General features: G+C 38.7%; 1 protein-coding gene across 1 annotated transcript in view; it reads right to left on the bottom strand.

The window, feature by feature from the left end:
* RAB3C (RAB3C, member RAS oncogene family) overlaps nucleotides 1–21,865 on the bottom strand; it is a 125,802-nt gene extending 103,937 nt beyond the window's left edge. The window contains exon 1 of the mRNA XM_039379741.1: nucleotides 21,733–21,865. Coding sequence (XP_039235675.1) covers nucleotides 21,733–21,756 — 24 coding nt within the window. The 5' untranslated portion in view covers nucleotides 21,757–21,865. The remainder of the gene's footprint in view (nucleotides 1–21,732) is intronic.
* Between the last annotated feature and the right edge of the window lie 665 nt (nucleotides 21,866–22,530).

Here is a 22,530-nt window from a genome sequence, read left to right as displayed (position 1 = left end):
TTATGTAAACTTCTATCAAGAACTTCCACTGCTTATCTACGTGTATGGGACTGACAGAATGTATGAAGAATTCCAAGTTTTCTTCTTTCGTTCCATTTAAAATCACAGACTCATTATTCTCACACAGACCAGCCCTTATGGTGGCTGGTTTACAACAGGAAATCTATTTCGGGAGGCTTAGCCTTTCAAATAAAGCAAGAAATGCTCTTCATTTTAGCTCTAAATATATGTGAGTTTAATCCCCAGACTGATGTCCAATTAAGAGTGTTATACACAAATTCCATCTTCTATCACCGCTTCTTCCATTTAGCTTTTAAGATTCCTGTTCCTGCACAATCATAATGGCATTCATTATCTTCAGCATAGAGGCATTTCTCCTGAACTACCTGACTTTTCTGTAAGGTCTTTTTATCCTTCAGACTGCTAATTACTATCTTGCTTCAGGTTGACATTCATTTTCACAGGACTCTGTTTCCTCTCTTCTCCTCTAATTAGCACAATACTGGCTTTCTCAGCCTTCCCATTTCCCAGCCAAAGGCACTATAACCCCCTTGCCATTATATGATCTTTTTAATGTCTTTCTGCCTTAACAGATCCATCCTCCCTGCAATACAGTAGATAGACATGTTCACACTCAGCTACTGTCTAGGGAGCTTCTTTGTCCACCAGACCACCATGTCCAGCAACCTAATTGATTTTCTTTTGATGACCCTTGAGTCATGCTTCTGTCATGACTCTTCTACATGCCACCAGCTCTATCTTATGGCATGCAACCAGCCACTCTTCGGACCCCCTTAATTCACCAAAATTCCTGAAGGAAGAAGTGCTGTGAAAAAACCCATTACTAGTAACTGTAAGGATGGACATTCTGAAAGGAAATTGGTTTAAATAAGAGGTTAATGGTCCATGGACAAGAATCAAGACAAATACCTGAGTTCTTTCAGTACTGTATATAAGACCACCACTATATTCAAAATATCACACAAACATACAATTGGAAGCATTCAGAAAGGTTCAAGTGCCACTTGTTAGCTCAACTCCAAACATGGTTTCTAAGTCAATCCATGAACGCCTTCGTCTGTTAAACAGACCCTCCTCTTCACTTGCTACAGGTTTCTTCAGCACACTGATGTCAGGTAAATAACAAGCCTGTCTACACATTTTTTTCTCATCCAAACTGTTTCTCAAAGAAGGATTGTGCATTTTGGACAAAATTAATGTGTTTACTGGGGAAAAAAAGAACTTTCTCAAAAAGCAAAGCACTAGTATTGCCTTTGTTTTCTAGAGTAAAAAACTCACATTATTTGTTTCCTTCTATTTCCTTTAGTTCCTCTATGCCACACAATAGGGTTTTTCTGCACCTGTCTTCAGTTGGAGTTCCTTTCTCCATACGAAATAACTCCAGTGCAGTAGGTAATGTAATTAATAGTCCTATTTGCTCTAAAAATATTTCATCAGGCAGATGCAAGAGCCATATTAACTGTTTTTCCTTGGATGGTTAGTAAGAATCCTTTTGTTTTCTCATATATCCAGATGTGCCTTTATTCAGTTGTTGCTAATTAAATAACCTCTAATTTAAAAAGTAATTTCTTATTATTGTTCCCAAAGAACCCAATTTCGTACCATTCAATTAAATTCCTTTCCTATTACCTGACATTTGAAATTAGTATTTTTTTATATATCATATACTGATCCTCTTCTATATTGGTAAAACTCCCGACTTCTCAACATTAACAACTTTTATTAGCATATACCTTCTATTTATTAAGTTTACTAGCTATTTGAGTCCTAAAACTTTTTCACAATGCATTCTAATTCTGATGTCCTCTCCTTTCAAAACAGCTTATCATTAGGTCCTTACCCCCCCTTCTTTCCATTACTAAACTCAGTCTTCTACAGGAAATTACCTTGATTCCTTTTGTTCCTACAGTTAAAGAATTCCAGCCAACTGAGATGCTTCCACACTTTACTCTTACCTTTTTAGTTCAGTGTTAGCATAGGTGATGCCATCTCATGTGTGATCATATCCACTAAAGTCAAGAAACTCTAATCACAGTGTTCTCCAAGAAAATTATATTTGAGGTAAATTGCACTAATGGCTGTTAGGAAGTCTTGTAAGGTGACTAGAATTTGAATATGTTTTGGAGAAGACATCAGAAATAAGCAATCCCAGAATATTTCAAGACACTGCAGAACGTACATGTCCTAATTACAGGTGAATATAGAATTATGAAATACTATACATCCAGGTCTTTTTTTTTTTTAGCTCAGCTCATTCTAGAATCATTCATTAAGCTGAATATAGGCCATGCTAGTCAGTGTGGCAAAACAAACCATCTAGAAAGGAAAACCAGAAACCCCTGTGAGAGTTTACTTCATATTCCTTTCTGCGGAGTTGGCTTTATTTCCAAATAAAATAAACCAAACTCAATAGTATCCGATCTACATAGGGCAAAAAATGCCCATCAAGTATCATTCTTGCTGTCAGAACAGAACAACTGATTTCCCGAGACAGGAAATTCCTTTTTCTTTTTATAAATACACATAAATAATAACCTAATGGGCAGAAAAGTAAGAACTCTCTCTATATAGGTACCATGCTAATTTAAGAGTAAACAAGTCAGCAAATTACACCACTGACAAATTCCATTTGAGTTATTGACTGAATTAATTGAGGTAAAATTTTCTGTATTTCTCAAATTGCAATTGATGAATAAATACAGTCATAACAGGTAAAAACTGTGGAAAGAATTTGTTTATGAGCAGTGAGTAATAAAACAGTCTAGATTCAAACAGAAAATACCTAGATGATTACAAAAAACCAATATATTTATTCAGAAAAGATTGAAGGAGATTAGCCTTCAACGACACTGAAAAGAAAGTAGAATGGAAAAAGTAACTTCTCTACTAGAAAAAAAAACCACAACCAATATCCCAGCTGATTTTTCTCAGCTGAACCAAGAAATAGAAATGTCAATACAGAGCTAAATCGTCCAGGGATGTTGTTTTGTTTAATATCATAATTTCATGTGTAAAATATGGGTGCACTGCCCATAATACGTAAGCTACTAAAAACATCATGACGTAACATAGAGCCCCTTATGGCTCTGGGTTCTTACAAAATGCACTTAAGCTTACTTCCAGAACAAAATGCAAATTGAGTAGCATTAAATAAAAAAGAGTTGCTTTCGTGTGACCCTCCCCATCCTCCCTCAGTCACTCCTGCCCCTTTCAACCCAGCATAATTTCAGACTGACTTCAAGCTGTTCTAACATAGCCCAGGGAAACAGCTTGCACTGAGCAGCAGGAGAAGGCAAAAGTGAGCTTTAAATACTATTTCTACACTCCTATTTTCATGGTATTTACATTATGGCTCCTGGCCAAGGCTCTGGTCCTGTGATTTCAAAGTAGCGACTGCACAGTAAGAGTGCAACATTTTGCTCTAATCTACAACATGAATGATATTAAAATTCAGCAAAGAGCCTGTACAGATTTTATTTTTTTTCTTTATTGATTCACTGCAGCTGTATAGAAATCATAACTCACATTCAGGGGAACCGGCAGCACAGGTGATTGCACTTTAAGGAATGCTGTCAACCTGAATTTAATTTTAGAAATAGGTTTAGTTTTTCTTCTTAAAATAATAGCTTAGTAAGTATTAGCTACACCAACAGTTTAAAGTATACTGTCAGATTTCTCTGGATTTTATAGAGCCTGAACAACTAAAATAGCTGAATTGTTTTTCATAATTAGTACAATGTTATTGTTCTTAATTCAGACCCCTGTCACAGAAAACTCATTCTGTTCCTTATTTCCTTCCCATCCAGACTAGGAAGGATGAGAAGGAAAATCTCATCAAGCAAAATCAAAGATCTAGATCTTCAGGTACACATGTACAAAACACTCTATATTATCTTTCCATTTCTCATCGCCAGTTTTTAGGAAGCCTATGTAGCATTCATATGATGTTTGCACACATGTAAATGCTGGTTCATTACAGTTCTTCCACTGGTATATGCTTCCTGACATGGGAAAAGCTGGTGACTTGCCAAAGTGGAATGTGGAAGGCAACGTGAATCATCGTGGAACAATGAGGAAAAACAACGTGGAAGACAAAGGCAGCTGAAAAAATGTTATACCAGACTGCCTGGTCACAGGTTAGGGAGAGCTGCAATTATCTGAGATCTGGCAGTCTGATAATTTGTTGGCCTAAACCATGGCAGTATGCATTTCCCAGGAGTCCAATGAAGAAAACTGCCTAAGATACACTATAGAAAAGAGTTCTAGAAAGTGTCTTACACTAGCTCAGTTTCTCTTAAAGAATTCCCATGGAAGCTTCCACTTGAACAGTGAGATAAGCCTTATGTAGAATCTCAATTATGCTAAATGCCACGTTTTCTTTCCAATTAATATTTGCCTTTGAATACAGATGTGTCATTTTACTGATAACAGAAGTCTTTGTCAGAGAATATTTAAAGTCCTGCAAGGATAAATATAGTGTTAAGATGGTCACAGGGACCTGATTTCTATGCTGCAAGCAAAGCTATGCAGCAAAATTGTTTAAATAGGCAATGGAGGGTTCTGTAAAGCACAGAACTTGAAAAAAGAGTGAAAGCTTTGACCCAAAATTATAGAAGGCTTTCAAAAAACCATTGGAATATTGGGGAAAATAGGAGAATTTAATGCCAGCTGCAGTTAGAGAATTGACATTTACCTCTCGTTTTCTCTCCAAACTATGTGAGGCCAGGAGTTTGCAACCACTTTGGTGTGTATTTTAGAGCAAGCACACAGGATCAGAACAGAGGGCTCTCTTGACAGGGTGCTGAATTAATAGGCACCACCCTTTTTTCTGAGTTGGATTTAGAGTCGGTTATGAAGCCCTCAAGACAGGTGCTTTTTATAGCAATAAAATCATAATATCAATATTTGAACAACCAGTGATAGACCTCAACTAAAAGCATACCAATTTTAAAAGTGTCATCACTGGCCAGCATGGCCTGTTTCACAAAGCATGCACTCTTTGCTCTGAAGTCTGTCTGAGATGAACATGCCTTTTACATTTACAAAATCTTTGGCACTGCAGACCGAGCCCTGGTTCTATATAAGAAATACAACTAGTTTTACAAGACATGTATTGTTTATAATGGATGCATCTATATTTTATACATTGAGTAGATGACAAGGCAGCATTTCTTGCAAAAAACTTTTAATGAGTGCATTTTTTTCCTGTATTTTTTCACTATTTCCTGTTTTTTCCTGATTTTTACACCATTTATGGTGCCCTGTCTCACAAACTCTTTTCACTCACGCTCCTCAGTGCTGTCTCACATCATGCCTCATTGTTATGAGCAATTTCAGTCAAACTTCACATAGCAGTGCATGTATTGTCTTCCAGTCTCTGCTTATATTTCCCTATGCTCTGATGCTTTTAACGTCCAAGCTATATAAATTATTTACATTTTTATACATTATATAGATTATATAAATTACTGGCATCTACTAAAGTTTAGAGAAAAGACAAGAGTCTTTTTTGCTTTTTAGGTAAGCAGTATCTCCCTTTTTTACCTGTTCAGTCCCACTTGAATAGCTGAGAATGAACCATTCAACCATTTTTTTTCTTGGCTACTTATGTAAAACAAGGGAAATCTGAGCTGAATCGGACTCACGCATGCAACTTTAATATAAACGGAAAAACAAGCACAGGAAACAGAATACAGAATAAACAGGGTAAGGTAAAGAGAGCACTAAGAATCCCTAAATTCAGGAAATATACAACTTCTGGAAGTAACTAAGACCCCCCTCAAGCTTACAAAGGTTAAAAGCTCATGGCGGTTCTCTGACTGAGATCTGAACAAAATCATAGAATCATAGAATCATAGAATCGATTGGGTTGGAAAAGACCTCTGAGATCATCGAGTCCAACCCTTGGTCCAAAGGTCCAAAAATAGTACTGTCTATATTATAATAGGCTGTCCCTTGGCTGTACAAATCTTCAATATCTGTTGTTTAAAGCTGCAGATGCTATGAAAAATAGGAAAAAAACAATTATGGAAAAATAATGATTAATGAATGCCAGTATTTCTGAGGAATGAAGTATGAGAAATATGACTTACACATAAGAGGAACTGCTTGCAATGAATATACAAGAAGCACCACATGAAATAATACAGCAGTATGAAAAGAGGGTCCTATCTCAAAACTTTCAGGCTCTTTAAAGATTTGTATTGTGTAGAAATAAGCAAAGGAAAAGAAAGGAAATAATTTAGGCAAACCAACTACAACTAGGGTAACATTGGTCTCTTGAAGAGAGACAAAAGCTTCCCAGAATTTCACCTTGTTTCAGCTAACAGGAAAAGTCCAGAAAGAGATTCCGTTCTGTCTGTCACAACTACATTCTTCACTAATGATCTTTTCTCAGGAATGGTTCCTTTAGGGTCTTATGACAGACTGATATTTTTGAACACATTGCATTGCTTATCAAACAACAAACAGGTCAGCCTTACCCATGGCTGGCTGGAGCTGCTGCCCTTTCAGCTCATGTCTGTAACAGCAAAGTTACAAGTTGTGCCAAGTAGCATTTCAAGGCTATTGAATTTGTCTATTCTGTCATACTGCTAGCATGTTTTCTGGCATGGTTTTGACCCAGGCTTGCTAGCACCATGCCTCACAGTTCCTGGTCAGGGACTAGGGCTTAGCTAAGGACAGATTTGGATGTGTCCATTCTCTTTCAGAGACTGAAAGAGTTTAAACATATGAACAAAAGCTATTCCATGCCAGCTGGATTCAACGCCAAAGGACAGTTTTGGTATGCTCAATTTACTAATACAGCTGGATCCAAAGAAATCCCAAATCCCTGCAGTTTTCAGCACTGGAACAGGCTCTGCAGGGAAGTGGTCACAGCACCAAGCCTGTCTGAGTTCAAGAAGCATTTTGACAACACTCTCAGGCCCATGGTGTGATAATTGAGTTGTCCTGTGCAGGGCCAGGAGTTAGATTAGATGATCTTCATGGGTCCTTTCCAACTCAGCATACTCCCTGATTCTATGATTCTACATTACTGTAGATTATGCACTACTTTGAATTACTTTGTCTATTACAATATACACATTGGATTTTCTAGCTGAGATGAGGAAATTTTATTTTCGATATTAGATATTTACTATCCTCATCTAAAAAGGCTATGTGTTCAAAGCAGCAGCTACACACTGTTATCAGCAGCTGAGAAAGAAATCATGAAATACACTTTGTATGGCTGTCATACCAATTAAAAACACTTACATGAGACAGATGTATCAAAGTCAGGATCTGAAAATCCAGTGATGAAATATTTGCTACATTCCTTATCCATTGTCTCCACATGCTACTCTTATCTCCACTTTTATTGCTTCAGTTTTCACCACCTTTCTGCCCAACCAGTGTATTTAGTGATTCTTGCACTAATGCTTGTAGCCAGTCATTGTTACAAGGTATTTCTGCAATATTTTACTGCCTCCACACTTGTAGCTTACTTGTAACATACTTTTAGGATACCCCTACAAACTTCAATACCAAGGCAATTTTCATGCAAACTGGTACTCCTACACACCCTTCTAACACACACACACACACTCACTCTTATTTTCTTTTTAATGAAGTACTTTTACTGATAAAGGGCTGCTAGGAAGCTTTTGGGACAAAAAAAAAAAAAAAAAAAAAAAACAACCTAGGTGCCTAACACCTATTGATTTTTTTTTTAACAGCTACTATAGTTTTAATTATTGAATGATAACACTGGATTTCCTCATTCAACTTACAAAACCTAGTAGTCACTTAGACCCTAAGCCCTATGATAATTTATAGAAAACTGTTGATGTGAAGGCAGCAACATTTTGGGTATCAAATGAAACTATCACACACTCTTCTAAGAAGGATATGCTGACACAAGCAGGTCTTACTCTGCCTTCTCTAGGAGGATATATGTGTGATCATTGCACCTAGTCCTTGAAGTCTAAAGCTAGTCCCAGGGAAAAGCCATCTAAGCAGCAAAAGGCAGTGCAGTGTCTTATTTGATATTTGCACCAAAGTGCTATAATCAGATATTGCTGAGCGAATACAGTTAGAGCATTTTTACGTAATAAATAGATCACAGAGGGAAAATTTGATGCTTTATTCCTCAAACAAAATTTGTAGTGAAGTCAGTTAAAAATCACTGAGAGTTCTGATCAAGTAAATTTTAAACATGAGCTAAAGATACACTATGGATACACTGCCAGTTAAATATGTTGACCTGTGTTTGTAAATATTATTCTTTTTTCTAGGAACCAGTACCTGGACTTTTCTTCCTTTTTTTTTCCTCCCTATTCTGTGGCTTATTTTGACATGGTAGCTAACAAATTCTACTCTTCAACTAAGTCTACATTTTCTCCATAAGGTGTTGCAGGCTGTTATTTCTATTATACCACTGACAGAGTTCACAAAGGTAATGTACACCTTTCTAGAATCACAGCTACAGGATATACTGAGCATAGGGATTTATACAGTTAATACAGTGATAAATTTATAAGGTTAAGTTTGTTTTTATTTTCTCATTTGCACCTCTTCAAGCTTTTATTAATTTTATTTAGTGTGCATTTTTGTCTGAATTAGTACTGACATTTTTTTAAAAATTCAACATAATGTGAAATCTAACATCTTTAAAGTGAGAGAATCTTACAGCCTTCTAGTTCCATCCCTTTCCTTTAATATTACTAGCTCAAACCAAATGGAGGGAAAATATATTGCTTTTTATTATTTGACACTGTAAGCCCTTTAATGGATTTTTATCCTTTTATGCATGTATGTGCTGCATACAGACACAATTTCATTAATTTGTTTTTTTTTTTGTTTCAGTTGAGAAATCAACACCTTTTGATGTAAAACCACAATTTTTATGGATTGCTCTCCTCTAAAAGGTAAGAAACATGTTAATATTATGTCTTCCTAACATCCATACCAGGTTGCCATATTTATAATATGCAATGAATCAAAATTTCAGAGCCTGCTCATGGTCCTATGACATGGTAATGTGCTATCATTAATGAATATAGCACTTGAACGCTGAACCTCTCTCAAACCCAGTAATAAATATTGCTTGAAAGAAGGTGTTTGGCTCAGGAGGAAAACAAGTAAATGTTACAGTGCTTCCAGCAGGCTCTTTCTTACCACATGAAATAGATGTAACAACAAGGACCAGACTGAGCCCCATCCTCTCTGACTTGAAGATAAGACAATTCTTCTTTCAAATCTTATTCAAGAATAAGATACCATTCCCTCCAAGCAAGAAAAACCTCAAACAAACTAAAGACCTGCAGGGCATCTGAATATGGAAGACAGCACTGTCTTCAACCTGTTAACCCTTCCTAGTTCATCTCTGATAATCACACTGTGAATTTTATTAATAAGTAATGACTCTGCTTCCTTCACTGCCCATATTGACTTTTCAACAAACTTGCGTCCTTCCCTGCTAAGCATACGAAAATCTTATTCTCTGGAAATCAGCAAGCTCCAGTATACTCCAAGTTGAACACAAAGTATCATGCTGAAAGCACTATTAAACAGGAAGTTTAAATGTCTACCCTAGAGGAATGTGTACAAAATTATAACAGGGCAAATGTCGGATTAACTGTGCTCTAGCTAGGGAATTTTAGTGGCTTAACGGCATTTACTATTTACACTTTCTGCACTTTACTGCCAGGCAAGGACATCAGAGCATCATCATTCCAGGTATTCCTTAAGTGCGTGGCAAAGTAATTCAGTTCTGATCTTCTCATTCAGAACACATTTTAAAGTCGCACTTCCAGCTTCTTCTGACTTTACAAAACTGTGAGATTTTTGATAATACTTTATTTCATTTATGCTGAATATGTTATCACATGATGTCATCAAATTCTTGCCACTGATTTTGAAGGAAGTGTTATAACCTCATGCATGTTCTACTCAGTATTAACATCAAATCACACTCGGTATGACTCGCTCAATTTTATATTTTATCTAATATAAATAGTATTTCACATGTGCAGTTTGAAATTCAAATGGATATTACAGGAGTACTCTTCATTTTAGAAAGATATCTGCATAACACAAGAAAAATAATAATATAACCTAATATAGACACAAGTTACATATATAGATACTACATGTTAAGAACAATACTGCTGTTGATATAGCTTATGAGAGGGGGTAACAGTGCTCTACTTCAGATTTTGTGCACTAGAATAGCTTTCTGAGAGTCTTTACTTGTTTACTGACTTTATTGAAGGTCCCAGAAATGCAACAGTCAACCAATTTACTAGCAAGGTTAACTGCAAAGCAATGCTTCAATGCAAAATACTCCATCTAAACAGCTATAGTGAACTGTGCAATTTGAGTTGATTTGGCAATGACAAGACCTTTTAAGAACTGGCATTAAAAAATTAGTGGGAAAAAAAACACACTACCACAAAGAAAGATGCAATGCTGGCTAGGATAAAAACCTTTAGCATGAATCTGAAGTCTTCTCTCTAATCCTAATCATGTGCCTACATGTGACTCTTCACCTAAAGTTGAAGCAGGAAGGTTACTTCTATGCTCTGTGCCTCTCTTTCCTCTTCTGTAAGGCACATGGAGCTCTTGGGTTTGTTTCACTCATTTTGGTTGCAGGTTTTTTCAGGCAAGGACTGTCAGAGCATGTTTGGACTCTGAATGTTAATGTCATGCAAAGAACAAGAAAACGCAGATTTTGCTAGAACTGGAAGTTCATTCCAGCTGGAAAGATTTCTACTGCTACATCCCCTCTATGCTGTGGATAGACCTGAACACATCTAGATCACTGGACAACTTTGAGCCAAGCACATATTTGTAGTCTGACATGAAGAGACGAAAAATATGCTAATCACATTACTACAACATCATAAACTAGCATTGCTGCTTTTGCTAGGAGAGACATCTACAATAAAATCTGTTGTAGTGGATACTTGGTGATTAAAATAAGAACTGTGTAAAGACTATAATATGAACACAATTTAATTTCTCCATTATTAAAAAGAAAGGCAATGTTGATGTGATCTCCAACATTACTACAATGAAACCAGCATGTTACTAAGTGAAAGCATGCATATGATATACAGTTACCTAGTATGTAGTGCTATTCACTAATGATAATAGCAATAACCTAAGCTTAAAAAAATTGAGAAGCAAAACATGTATGTTCCTAGAGGGCACAAATTGATATATCAAGGGCTGAAGCCTATCTAAAAAAACCTGAATGAGATAGGCCCTAGGAAGCTCTGGAAAATTCTCCTTTGTGCCATATTAAAAAGATACTCAATTTATCTGCTGTTCAAATAATGTTCAAATAACTGCTCAGATTTGATCTAAGGTTTTCTGAGATTTAATGACTGCCCATCATTAAATGAATTTTAAATTACTTGTATTCATGAACCAAAAAAACCTCAACTGTTACGAATGTCTCACCAAGGAAACACTGCTCAAAATCTTCAAGCACCCCAGGAAGATAGCAAAGACCTGAAGCGTTAACTCCAGGTCTCACATTATTAAATGTCCTGCTATTCCTCCCTATCCTTTTAGTGTGTTACACTCAAGAACTAGCAGATGTAAGCATCAACAAATCTGTCATAAATCGAGCCACATCCAGGGTGCATCAGGCGCAGCATCACTGGCAAGATGAGGGGATTGTCCTGCTCTGCTATGCACTGGTGTAGTTTTGTGTGTAGTTTTGGATGCCTCCATATAAGAAGGTCATCAAGCTATTAGAGAGTTTCCAAAGGAGGGCCATGGATATGTTGAAGGGCTTTGAGGAGAAGACATATGAGGAGTGGTTGAGGGCACTTGGTGTGTTCAGCCTGGAGAAGAGGAGACTGAGGGGAAACCTCATTGCAGTCTACAACTTCCTCATGAAGGGAAGTGGAGGGGCAGGCACTGATCTCTCCTCTGTGGTGACCAGTGACAGGACTTGAGGGAATGGCCTGAAGCTGAGTCGTTTGGGTTAGGTTGGATATTAGGAAACAGTTCTTCACCCTGAGGGTGGTTGAGCATTGGAACAGGCTCCCCAGGGAAGGGGTCACAACACCAAGCCTGTCTGAGTGCAAGAAGTGTTTAGATAATGTGTTCTGGCACAAAGTGTGATTCTTGGGGCTGTCCTGCGCAGGGCCAGGTAAGGCGTTCAATGATCCTCGTGGGTCCTATCCAACTCAGAATATTCTATGATTTTATTAAATAAGTTTTGGATATCATTTTGTTTCATCTATTCCCTGGCATCACACTTTTCTACATTAGGCATTGTTCTAACATCTCTGGGGTGTAGGTAAGGAATGCCTTAGCAACACTATACCTTTGCAGTATTCCTCAGTAGAAGAAGGAAGATGTTTCAGGTGATCAAGATGACAAACATAACTAACAGAGCAAAAAGTTATACCTTCTGTTATGCATTCACTATCATAGCTTCTACATGAATTCATAATTTGTTATGGGAACACACCAGACCCTAAAACTGATATTTCAAGGTACTTTGATATAACGTTTATCACTTTCAATAGCCTATATATTGCAAAGCTGTTTATATCTCACTGCACAGATATCAGTATGTGTTAACCTGTATTATTTCCTAAAGGAATTCAATTCAGAATATATAATCACTGTACTTCAATACCTTAAAAATACTGTCTGCATTCTATTATTCAAGACAGAAAAATTACACAGGAAATAATTAAATGCTTTTTCATTACTGTGCTCTCTCTCTCTCTCTCTCTCTAAGGATTATGACATTCAATGTAAACCTGAAGTACTGTAAATGCTATCAAACTGCTACAGCTTGCTTAATTCACAGAATTATTATTTTTAGCTTACCCAAATCTGTAGCTTAATTCTTTTTTCATTTTTGAAAACTGTTTTTACTTTGAAATCGATCCCAACCGTGCTTACAAATGCAGACGTAAAGGAATCATCAGCATATCGAAACAAAAATGAGGTTTTCCCAACACTGCTGTTGCCGATAATAAGCAGTTTGAACATGTAATCAAAGTTCTGGTCAGATGTATCTTTCTGGCCATATTTGGAATCTTGAACGGATGACATCTGTAATTCAAAATAAAAAGAAATAGTTTATGGTTTCTTGTATCATACAAAACTTGAAACATTTAGATTTTATTGGAGTTTTTCATACCATGTATCAATGAAGTTCAAGAAGAACACCTACTTGAAATATTACTAATGTGTATGCTTCAGTGTGAACTTCGAGAAGTTGTTCACAGAGATCTAACTCTTTTTTTATGATTAATTTATCTAGTAATAGTTCCGGTAGCAAAAGAGGATGTAAGCATCACTGGTGACTAGTACCAAAACAAAAAGCAATAATACTAAAAATCCAGGGCAGTTTCTGAGTACACAACTAAAAAGATCTGACTTCAGAAAATGTGATGAATGAAACTGACGGTCAGAATATAGATGAAGATACTTCACTTGTACAAGAAGGATATAAGACATCAGTGCTTCTTTATGATATAGTAGGTATATTTCCAAGCAAAAGCTGAGTAAGTTTTACACCTAATAAAATTCTTGAACCATTCATTTTACTGTAAATATGTTTTTGTCTTTTACCATGGCTATAAACTCACTCAAAGCATTTTGCCTTTACCAGATTTTAAATATTATACAATTAAACAGTGAGTTGGGTATATACCTCTAAAATAAGGTCTTGATTTTTTTCTAGTACTAGTATATTCTATAGTTTTTTGAATTTCCAGTGTTAATGCAACATTATCATAAGTGGCAGCTATGTGCAGGGACACCTCACATGGTTTCTAAAAAAAAAAAATCTCAAGTATTTTGAGAGCCTGTGGCAGACCTTAAGTTTTTTGAATGTGATTATTCTCAGGGCAACACTTTTGCATACTTATTTGAGACAGAAGGACAGACACCATATCCAAACAAAAAGGTTTACAGAAAAGCAGGTCATGTAAAAGCTTTCTAAGTCAGGCATCTGAGAGTGCATTTGGGCAATCAGAAAGGACAGCTGGAACCAGGGTGAGGGCTGTACACTGACCCACCTTCTCAGCAGAATTTTAATTAGTGCATAAATTCTCTGAGCTAATTCTGCTGTTTCATAGCACAAATAACAGTATGCCAGCTTCTTTGGGCTACTGAAGAGGCTTATAGGGGTGGGGACAAAAAGTCCCAAAGAAGACAATGGAAGTAGGAAGCTTTTAAAAGAAAATTCAGTGTAAGATATATATTTAATATATAATACAGTAGTGACCATTTGATTTCAGAATTTGATTTCAGAATTACCTTCTTCACTAAATGAAGCCTTGGGTACCTACATGCTTGCAACCTAAGTATTGCATTGGCCTTGAAATTTATTCACTTCTTCCACAGGCATGCAACAAAGAAGCTTTAGTTCAAAACCCTAAATATTACTAAATATACACATTACTAATCTTTCAGCTTTCTGATTTCTATAGGAAATCTTTCTACAGGAAAGACAAAAACCTTCCCTACTCTCCCTTATTGTATAACTATTTGGGGATATTTTGCTTAGAACGTGAGAAAAAGAAAATCAAATGCTGTCTATACCAGTCTAATCACAACTGGCTATAAAGCAGTAAAGGGCATGCTAATGTTGTGTACAATTTGCAATGACAAGTCAATGAAGTCCATTCGACTGCAGAAGACTGCAGTGGCTGCAGATGCCAGTGTGTAACCTGTGCCTTTGCCCCAGCAGCCTGTTTCATCACCGTTCTGGCTTCTCTCTGCTATGCAGCAGCTGAAGCCAGTAGTCACCACTTGTTGCAAGAAGGAGCATCATATTCTTTCTTGATTTTATCTCCTAAGAAGACTTCCATATAGCTTCTTCAATTTGCTTAAGGTTTACAAAAAGAGGTCTTATCTTTCATTCCATTTGCTGCCCTCAGTCCTATGTGGCTTACAATTCATCCACACTTACTTTAATACCTAACACTTGATTAACAGTATGATTCAGCGAGCAGAGAAATCGGGAGACCTGGAATCTAATAATAGTCCTCCTAAACCTCGTACATCGTGTAGCCTTCCTGCATGTGCTTTCCATGGGTAGTTTTAAACATAGACTCCACCCACAGAGAAATTTCAGTGCTCCTCTAAATTAACGTGGTTATGTGCACTATCCATGCAATAGTTTGATTAAAATTTCTTTAAAAAAAGGCATAGGAAAGGACTAATTTCTCCAATAGGATTAGTGAGGTATTGTTAGCAATTCAAACTGTTTGGAGAGACTAACATTAGCCTAGAGAGCCAGTCTCTCTAGACTGCTGATAATGATCCTTTCTTGTGTCCAAAACCCAAATGAGTTTTAGAAAAGTACTAGGGCCTACACTAGTGTGAAGACACATTAAACTCAGCATAGGTGCTAAGGCTTTGCCATTACTTCCAAAACTCACTCATTTTGTAGTAAACAAAGAGACAGATTCTTCCAAGCACAATTTACATTAGGCTCCTGTTCTAAATGATACTCTAGAGGAACCTCTGTTTTTCTGCTGTAAGGGAAATCTACATGCTTGGTCCTCTCCAGCCTTGTGAATAAGCCTGAAGTGCTTCTCCTTCTTAAATGCAAGCTGCTGACTTAAAGTAAATATGGAATGCACTGTAGTCCACTTCCTGATGTATTAATATGTCAGTTCACTCCTAACAGTACTTGTCCCTACTACTGGAGGCATCTGTAAAAGAAATGTTTCCTTTGGAAACAATGCTGGAAACAATCACTAGGAAAGCCCTGTTCCGACCTCTAATTAAACATTACGCACACACATGAGAACCAAATAAACCTCTCTAATGTTATGATATTCTGTTTCCATAAAGCAAAACTCTTACCTTTATTTTGACAAAGTTCTTTTCTCAAGTATTAAATGGATATATTAAACAAGCATCACTTCCAATGAAACACATTGAGTTCTCTCTTCAGTACAGTTTGGCCCTTATTAGTAAAATCGAAGATAAAATTCATAAGGTTATTTTCATTAGCAAATTGCAAACTTGGTTGTTTGGTTTGTTTTGGGTTTTTTTGTAGAATGAGTCCCTATTCGTATCCCTACATGCATCAGGGTGTTAGCACCAAAGGCAGTCTCAAGCCACCTCCTAGAGGACTTAGGACAGACTTGAAAGCCCACGGAGAAATCTAATCTCAAGACAACGAACAGAAAACCTATAGTCAAGAAGTCTCACATGCCTGCTCCTTATCGAAGCTGGAAGGAGCTATGTTGCCAGCTTGAATACGGTGCAAGGACAAAAAAGGATGTCTTTGTGTGCTTCCCTGCTTACAGCACATCTCTAAATTCCTTAAACGAGTATTATTTAAGGGTTTAGGCAAGTTTAATCATTAAGCAGAGTTTTCTATATCAGATCCAGATACTTTTCAAGTCTTATGTGCAGCTGTTTCCTTGATCCCAAAAGAACAGGTGAAAACACAGCAGGGTTGAGAAAAAGTGTCTGAAAAACTGTGTGTTTACCTGCCACCTTCATGATAATGACAAATCGTTTGGCTCTGTTATTCTTTATGCCTTTGAGGACCTCATTCTTTGATAGAATTTGAACAGCTTTTCAGCAGAGCAGCATGTTGTGACCTCCTTGGCCTGCACATGGCTTCGGTTTGCACTTTTATGTGCACCCCACTCTGGATGCTTAACACAGGATGAATTGCCCATGGAAAATATGATGCAAAAGGCAAGAAAACCTGAGACTGAAAATACTGAAATTCATTCCTATATGCCTTTCACAAATATACTGTTATCTTTTAACAACTGTAATAACAGGCTTGCCTTAAAGGAAAAGATCAATATTAAGCCCAGGAAAAATGCCTTGTTTCTATCTACAATAAGGATAGACAGACACTGACTAGCTAATTTACAATTGTTTCAAAGAGCAAGACCACTTTTCTATAAACAGTTACAACCCACTCCTGAAGGAGGGGTAACTGAGGTTCTTTTTAACAGATCCCTTGAATTGGATTAAAGTGAAATCACACTGACCAGACACAAATGGCAGGTTTATTTTAGAACAATTTGGTCTCAATGGAAAGAGCAACAGTCCTTTTCTAGATACAGGGTAGAAATATATACATTTCTACTGCTTTCTAAAAAGAAACTAGCTTCAGTTGATATTTTAATAAAAACAGAGTTCCCTGTACATGTAGCCTTTTGCAAGGTGATCTTTCTGCCTTTGTAAAATATGATTAGTCAAACATAACAAATGGATATTGAAACAATGGAATACAATGGAAAAATGCAATGACTGTACCAAACTGTACACAGGATGTGCAAGTGAGTGACACTGCACATTAGTTGTCTTTCACGTGTAGATCAAATTACATCATTAAAGTAGTTAAAATGTTACCACAACGCACTTTTATATATAAATATATATATATATATTTACATTGTGACAATATAACCCAGTCATGAAGAAATTAATTATTTTCTAGGTAAAATATCAGACTAATAATCTAGACATAGGATTTTATTTTTAACTCTTTCAGAGGCATCCTATGACTTTTGTTTTCTTCTTTCCTACATCTTGGGCAAGTTGCTTAACCTCCTGTGCTTTTGGTGGGATCTCAACGAATACATCAGTATCCACAGACGCAGACCACGGCTAATTCTCACAAATCCTTATCATCTATTTTTTAACTGACCAATTAATAAGGCTTAACCAAGTTCAGTAGACAATGCACCGGCCACTTATTTGGAATTTACTGATTGCCAGCCATCTGCAGAGCACAGCTTGTAAACTAATGTACTTGGCAGCATCAGGAGAAGCTTATCTGCTTCAAGGTATTATGAGGTTAGAGTCATGTATATCTGTAAACATATCACGACCTAACTACAGTCTGAAACATGTAGCTAGAAATGCAAAGTTTTTTTTAAGCAGCACACTGAAATGCCAAGTTGGGAAATATCAAAAAGATACTGAAAGATGAGGTCTAAAACACTTCAAAGAAGCTCTATTTGCTTCATATCAACAGAACTATCGTGACTGAGGCCACACTGGTAGCAGCTGCCCAGGACAGAAGAATTTAGGGTAAGTAAAAAACAGTTCTGGAAATTTACTTTCTCCATGAAAAGGGTAGCTTAAGAAACATATTTCTAGTTACCAGTCTAGATAGTACATTAAAATCTCTTTCTCCAAATAGTGGCAAAATCAGAGATACAGTCCTAAATAGGTTGATCTAACACAGGTTGTTAAGAGGCCACCAAAATAGTGCAGCTCTGACAAGAAAAAGTAAAAGCTGTGTCAGCCCAGGCACTCCAGGAAAAATGAATTTGGATTTACTAGGGGGTATGAAAGAGAATGAAGATGAGACAGCTAAAGGCTTCTGCTATTTGTTCTGGTTAGTACAGCACTCAGGGGCATGAGACGAGGAAAGACTGTGCAACTTCTCATTTGCCAGAGCAGTTGCACCAGGCCAAGAGACAAAGTGAAATACTAATGGCACTGTCTAGGGCCCTGTTGAGACACCATTAGTGACAATTCTGGTCAAGTGTGTTTATGGAACCTGCGTTCAAAGAGGAAAATACACAGAAAGGTTATTAGGAAGATTACAAGAAGGAAGAGCTTACCTTATGACAAAAAAATAAAAATAAAAGAAATCAAAACCAAATGAAACAAAAGGCACAAAAAACAGTAAGCAAAAGATGAGCTTGTTTCGCTAGATAGTAATCTGGCCATCATGCAATGAGAACTATTTAGACTGATGTAAACTGGAGCAGACACTGGACATTAACAAGTGAGTATAAACTAGCCCTGAGTGCCTCTGTGCTGGATATTACTAAGTATCTAACCAGCATGGGAGTGAGTTATTACAGTACACTTCCAAAAGCAGGTAATGACAGAAAGGGGACTACAAACTCCAGATGCAGCTTAATCGGTTAACAAAAAGGTGCATATAAGTTTCTCTGTGAAGTCAGTGGCTTGGCAGGCTCTTGTACTCCAGTGCTTCTAATCTGAATTGAGACTGACATATCTAATAATTTTGCTGAGTGATGGGAGCTGAATTGCCATGCAAACTCCTGCATCTAACAGATTTGACTGGGCTTTTCTCATCATAATTTTATAATAATTCTTCAATATCTGTAAGCAGCCTTTTTGCTTGCTATTGCCCTTCTCCACTGTGTTTGCATGTGTCTGTTATAAATCTATCTTGTCTGGACATAACCACTGCCAGTGACAACAGGATATGAAAAGCTAAGGAAAAAAAACACCTGATGTCCTGGTAAGCGAAAGAGAGTGTCTCTAGAGATCTAGCATTTTCTACAAATTGCCACCATTAATGTCCATATGCACTAATAAACACTAAGAACGTGTTATCCAAACTACAGTTCTTTTTGTATTTTGGCAAAGTGCAGGTATGTGGGAAATCTGCATGCTACAATCAGATAAGGAGTGAAACTAGAAGCGAGGGAATGGGTGTATGAATCACTGAGAGTTTCCCACTGAACCTTCACCTTGAAAGTACCATGAAACCCTTAGGGAAACTACTGAGAGATACATATACATTTCAAGTCATTCAGACCAACTCTTGGAAGAATAACCAGAAACCATACAGAATTCAATCTTTCACAGAAAAGAGAACTCATTATTTTGACTTCTGAACTTAAGACTTCTCCACAGCCATAAGCACTACTAAGACTGATATCTGTTCTTAAAACATGGCTAGAAAAATGAAAAGTAGTCACAAACTGTGACCCAGATCCAGTTACATGCAGCAGATGACAACAGCAAACTTTCACACCAGGCCACTCTTTCCTGGAAGGACTGCCTTTGTGGTAATTGTTGGCCCTTCCTGTCTTCAGAGAAATGGTATGAGCTTGCAATTGAAAAAAAGAATTCACAAATATAGGAAGCGCTCATTCTGGTTTTTTTTTTTATCCTGCTAAAATATTTTAACATTTTAGATTTCTTTTAAATTACTGGTTGGTGAAAATGGAAAAAAATGCTTACACTCTCCTCCAAGTTGTTTTTGTCATGATCAAAAGACATATACTTGATCATTTTTTCTTTTGCTCTACAATTCAGAGATGATAGCTCTGTAACAGACTGTTCCATAAAACTGTTGTGTGCAAAGAAGCAACTACATTTGTTTCATGCAATAGGAAATAACATAGCTAAAAGAGATAAATCAAATGATTAGTTCAGCCAGTCTAAATCACATTTGAAAAAGGTTCAACCATATTAGCCTAATGCTGGAAAACAAGATTCTTAAGAAGAAGAATCCACAAAAGAAAATTGTCTTACTGGAATCTTTTATGGGAATAATATTTGAGTATGCTGGGAATAGCATAAGTAGTAGAAAGAAAATAAAACCCTCAAAATCACAACTGAAAATCAAACTCTCTCTGCCAGACTGCATTTTCACATTCTGGAAAAATCCAGATGCATATGATTATAATTTTGGATGAAATATGCTTAAAAATAGACACTGATTTACCATGTCAGCAGTCTTGAAAAAACAGAATTTACTCTTTTTATACTGAGGCTGTGTTTTCTACTGACTTTTACTCAATAATTCCACTTCTTCTGACAATCTGTGAAAAAACCAAGAAGCATTCTCTGATTGTCAAGAACAATTTTTATTTTTTTTTTATATCTGGACTCTCCTTTCCATAGATTCTGTTTTAATGTTGCACCACCATTTTGTTTCCACAACTATATAAGAACTTCAGTGAATTCAACAACCTGTCAAAAATGTCAGATACAGTAGAGACCAATCTACAGTTGTCACCCTTTACTAGCAAAATTTCCATTTAATAAAATGCTCTCCAAAACCAATACATAGTAAACATGACTTCAGTAGCTCAATAAACACATGTGAATAAATGGAAAATACCCCATAAACAATTCTGACATATGCATGTAGCATGCAAAAGGATGCAGATCTTCCCTTTAGACTGAAACTTTATTACTGTCAGAGTAGATATTCAGCATGAAAACATTAGCTAACAGGCCTGCAGTTCATCACCTAAATCACAGCAGACTGCAAAAGTACTCTTTGTACTTGATTGCAAAGTGATGGTTACCAATCCACTTTTCTACTAAAAAACAGTCGTGTTCGAATGTATAGTCTAGGGGCTCCAGAGCTTCTGCATATGATTACAAACTAGGTCCTAATTCATAACTGAATAAACGGGTTTGAGTAAACAACCTAGAAACTGCTAAAAATTCTGCGTGATGTAACTTGTATCTGTACAGCACCTTCTACTCCAGTGCTGTGGGGCATTATATCTTTCCATACATTAAAAAACTGCTGAAAAGGGGCCACCTCTTTGCTACCCCCTGCTCTAGCCAAGAGCTACCTCTGCCCGACGCAGATGGATAACTAACTGTTCCTCGAATAAACAGATGGAGGGGTCCTGACAACTTCCTGCACATCCCGGTAGGGCCTCGATACACCTCATCACCCAGCAACTGACACCCAGTCACTCCCAGGACAGCTGCGAGCCCAATGTGCCCGAATGTGCCTCGAAACCCACCCGCGGCCAGGGCGGCGGGGTGGTGGCCACGGCAGGGCTGTGCCGCCCGGAGACCCGCCGCCCCCCTGCGCCGCGGCGAGCAGACCCCTCATGGGGACACGGCCCCTCGCAGAGACTGCGGGCCCCCTGCACGCCAGGGGTGTCCTCGTCCTCTCCCCCCGGCAGAAGAGGCGCCTGTCCCGTCCCGCCGCTCCCCTCGCTCGGCTCCGGCCCGGGCACCGACCTGCATGGGCGCCTCGTGCCTCATCGCCGGGCGCGGCCCCGCCGCCCGCCCGCCGCCACTCGCACCCGCACGCCGACAGCCGCCGCCGCCCGTCTGGGCTCTGCCGGCAAACCCGCATCGCGATCAGCACCGGAGCTGTCCCCGCTGCGCCCCCGGCCTGCCCCGCCCTCCCTCCTTTGCGCCCCCGGGAGTCGTAGTCCTCCTGCCCGGCTCCGCCACTGCCGGGGCGGGCAGGAGAGACTACAACTCCCGGGGTGCTCAGCGTCCGGCCCGGGGGCGGGCGGGGCGGCGGGGCGCGCGTGGCTCTTTGCGAGCTGGTCCGCGGCTGGGGAACGGGCGTCGCGCTGTGCCCGTGCTACGGCGGAGAGCGTAGAAGGAGCTGGTGGAGCCGGTCCCGCTGCCCTTCCGGCCCGACTGCTGCCGCCGGGGCAGAGCTGGCGGAGGCACTCGGGGGCTGCTGGAGGCGCTCGGTGGAGTGGGGCGGGCACAGCCGGGCCCGGGCGCGGCGCTGCACAACGCCCTCTGCGGGCGGGGGAGGGGAGAGCTGGCAGTGCCCGCGCCGCGGGGCCGCTGCCGGCGCTTTATCCCTGCTCCCGCACTCGGACTGGTCCCGTTCCCCTGGCCGCGCCTTATGACCCGCCACCGGCACTGGGGATGTGCGAGGCCGAGCGCCCTCAGGCTGGTCAATGTCCTCGCTGGGCACAGTGACAGACCCTGCTCGTCCTCCTCATCGCACCCGATGTCTTGCTGTCTGTTGCCTCGCTTGGATTTTCTGCGGTCGTGAACAAACAGGAGCAG

Source organism: Pipra filicauda, unplaced genomic scaffold (assembly GCF_003945595.2).
Source record: "Pipra filicauda isolate LSUMZ 115617 unplaced genomic scaffold, ASM394559v2 scaffold174_size2080704_pilon, whole genome shotgun sequence".
Classification (NCBI taxonomy): domain Eukaryota; kingdom Metazoa; phylum Chordata; class Aves; order Passeriformes; family Pipridae; genus Pipra; species Pipra filicauda.
This window is presented reverse-complemented; position numbering and strand designations above follow the sequence as displayed.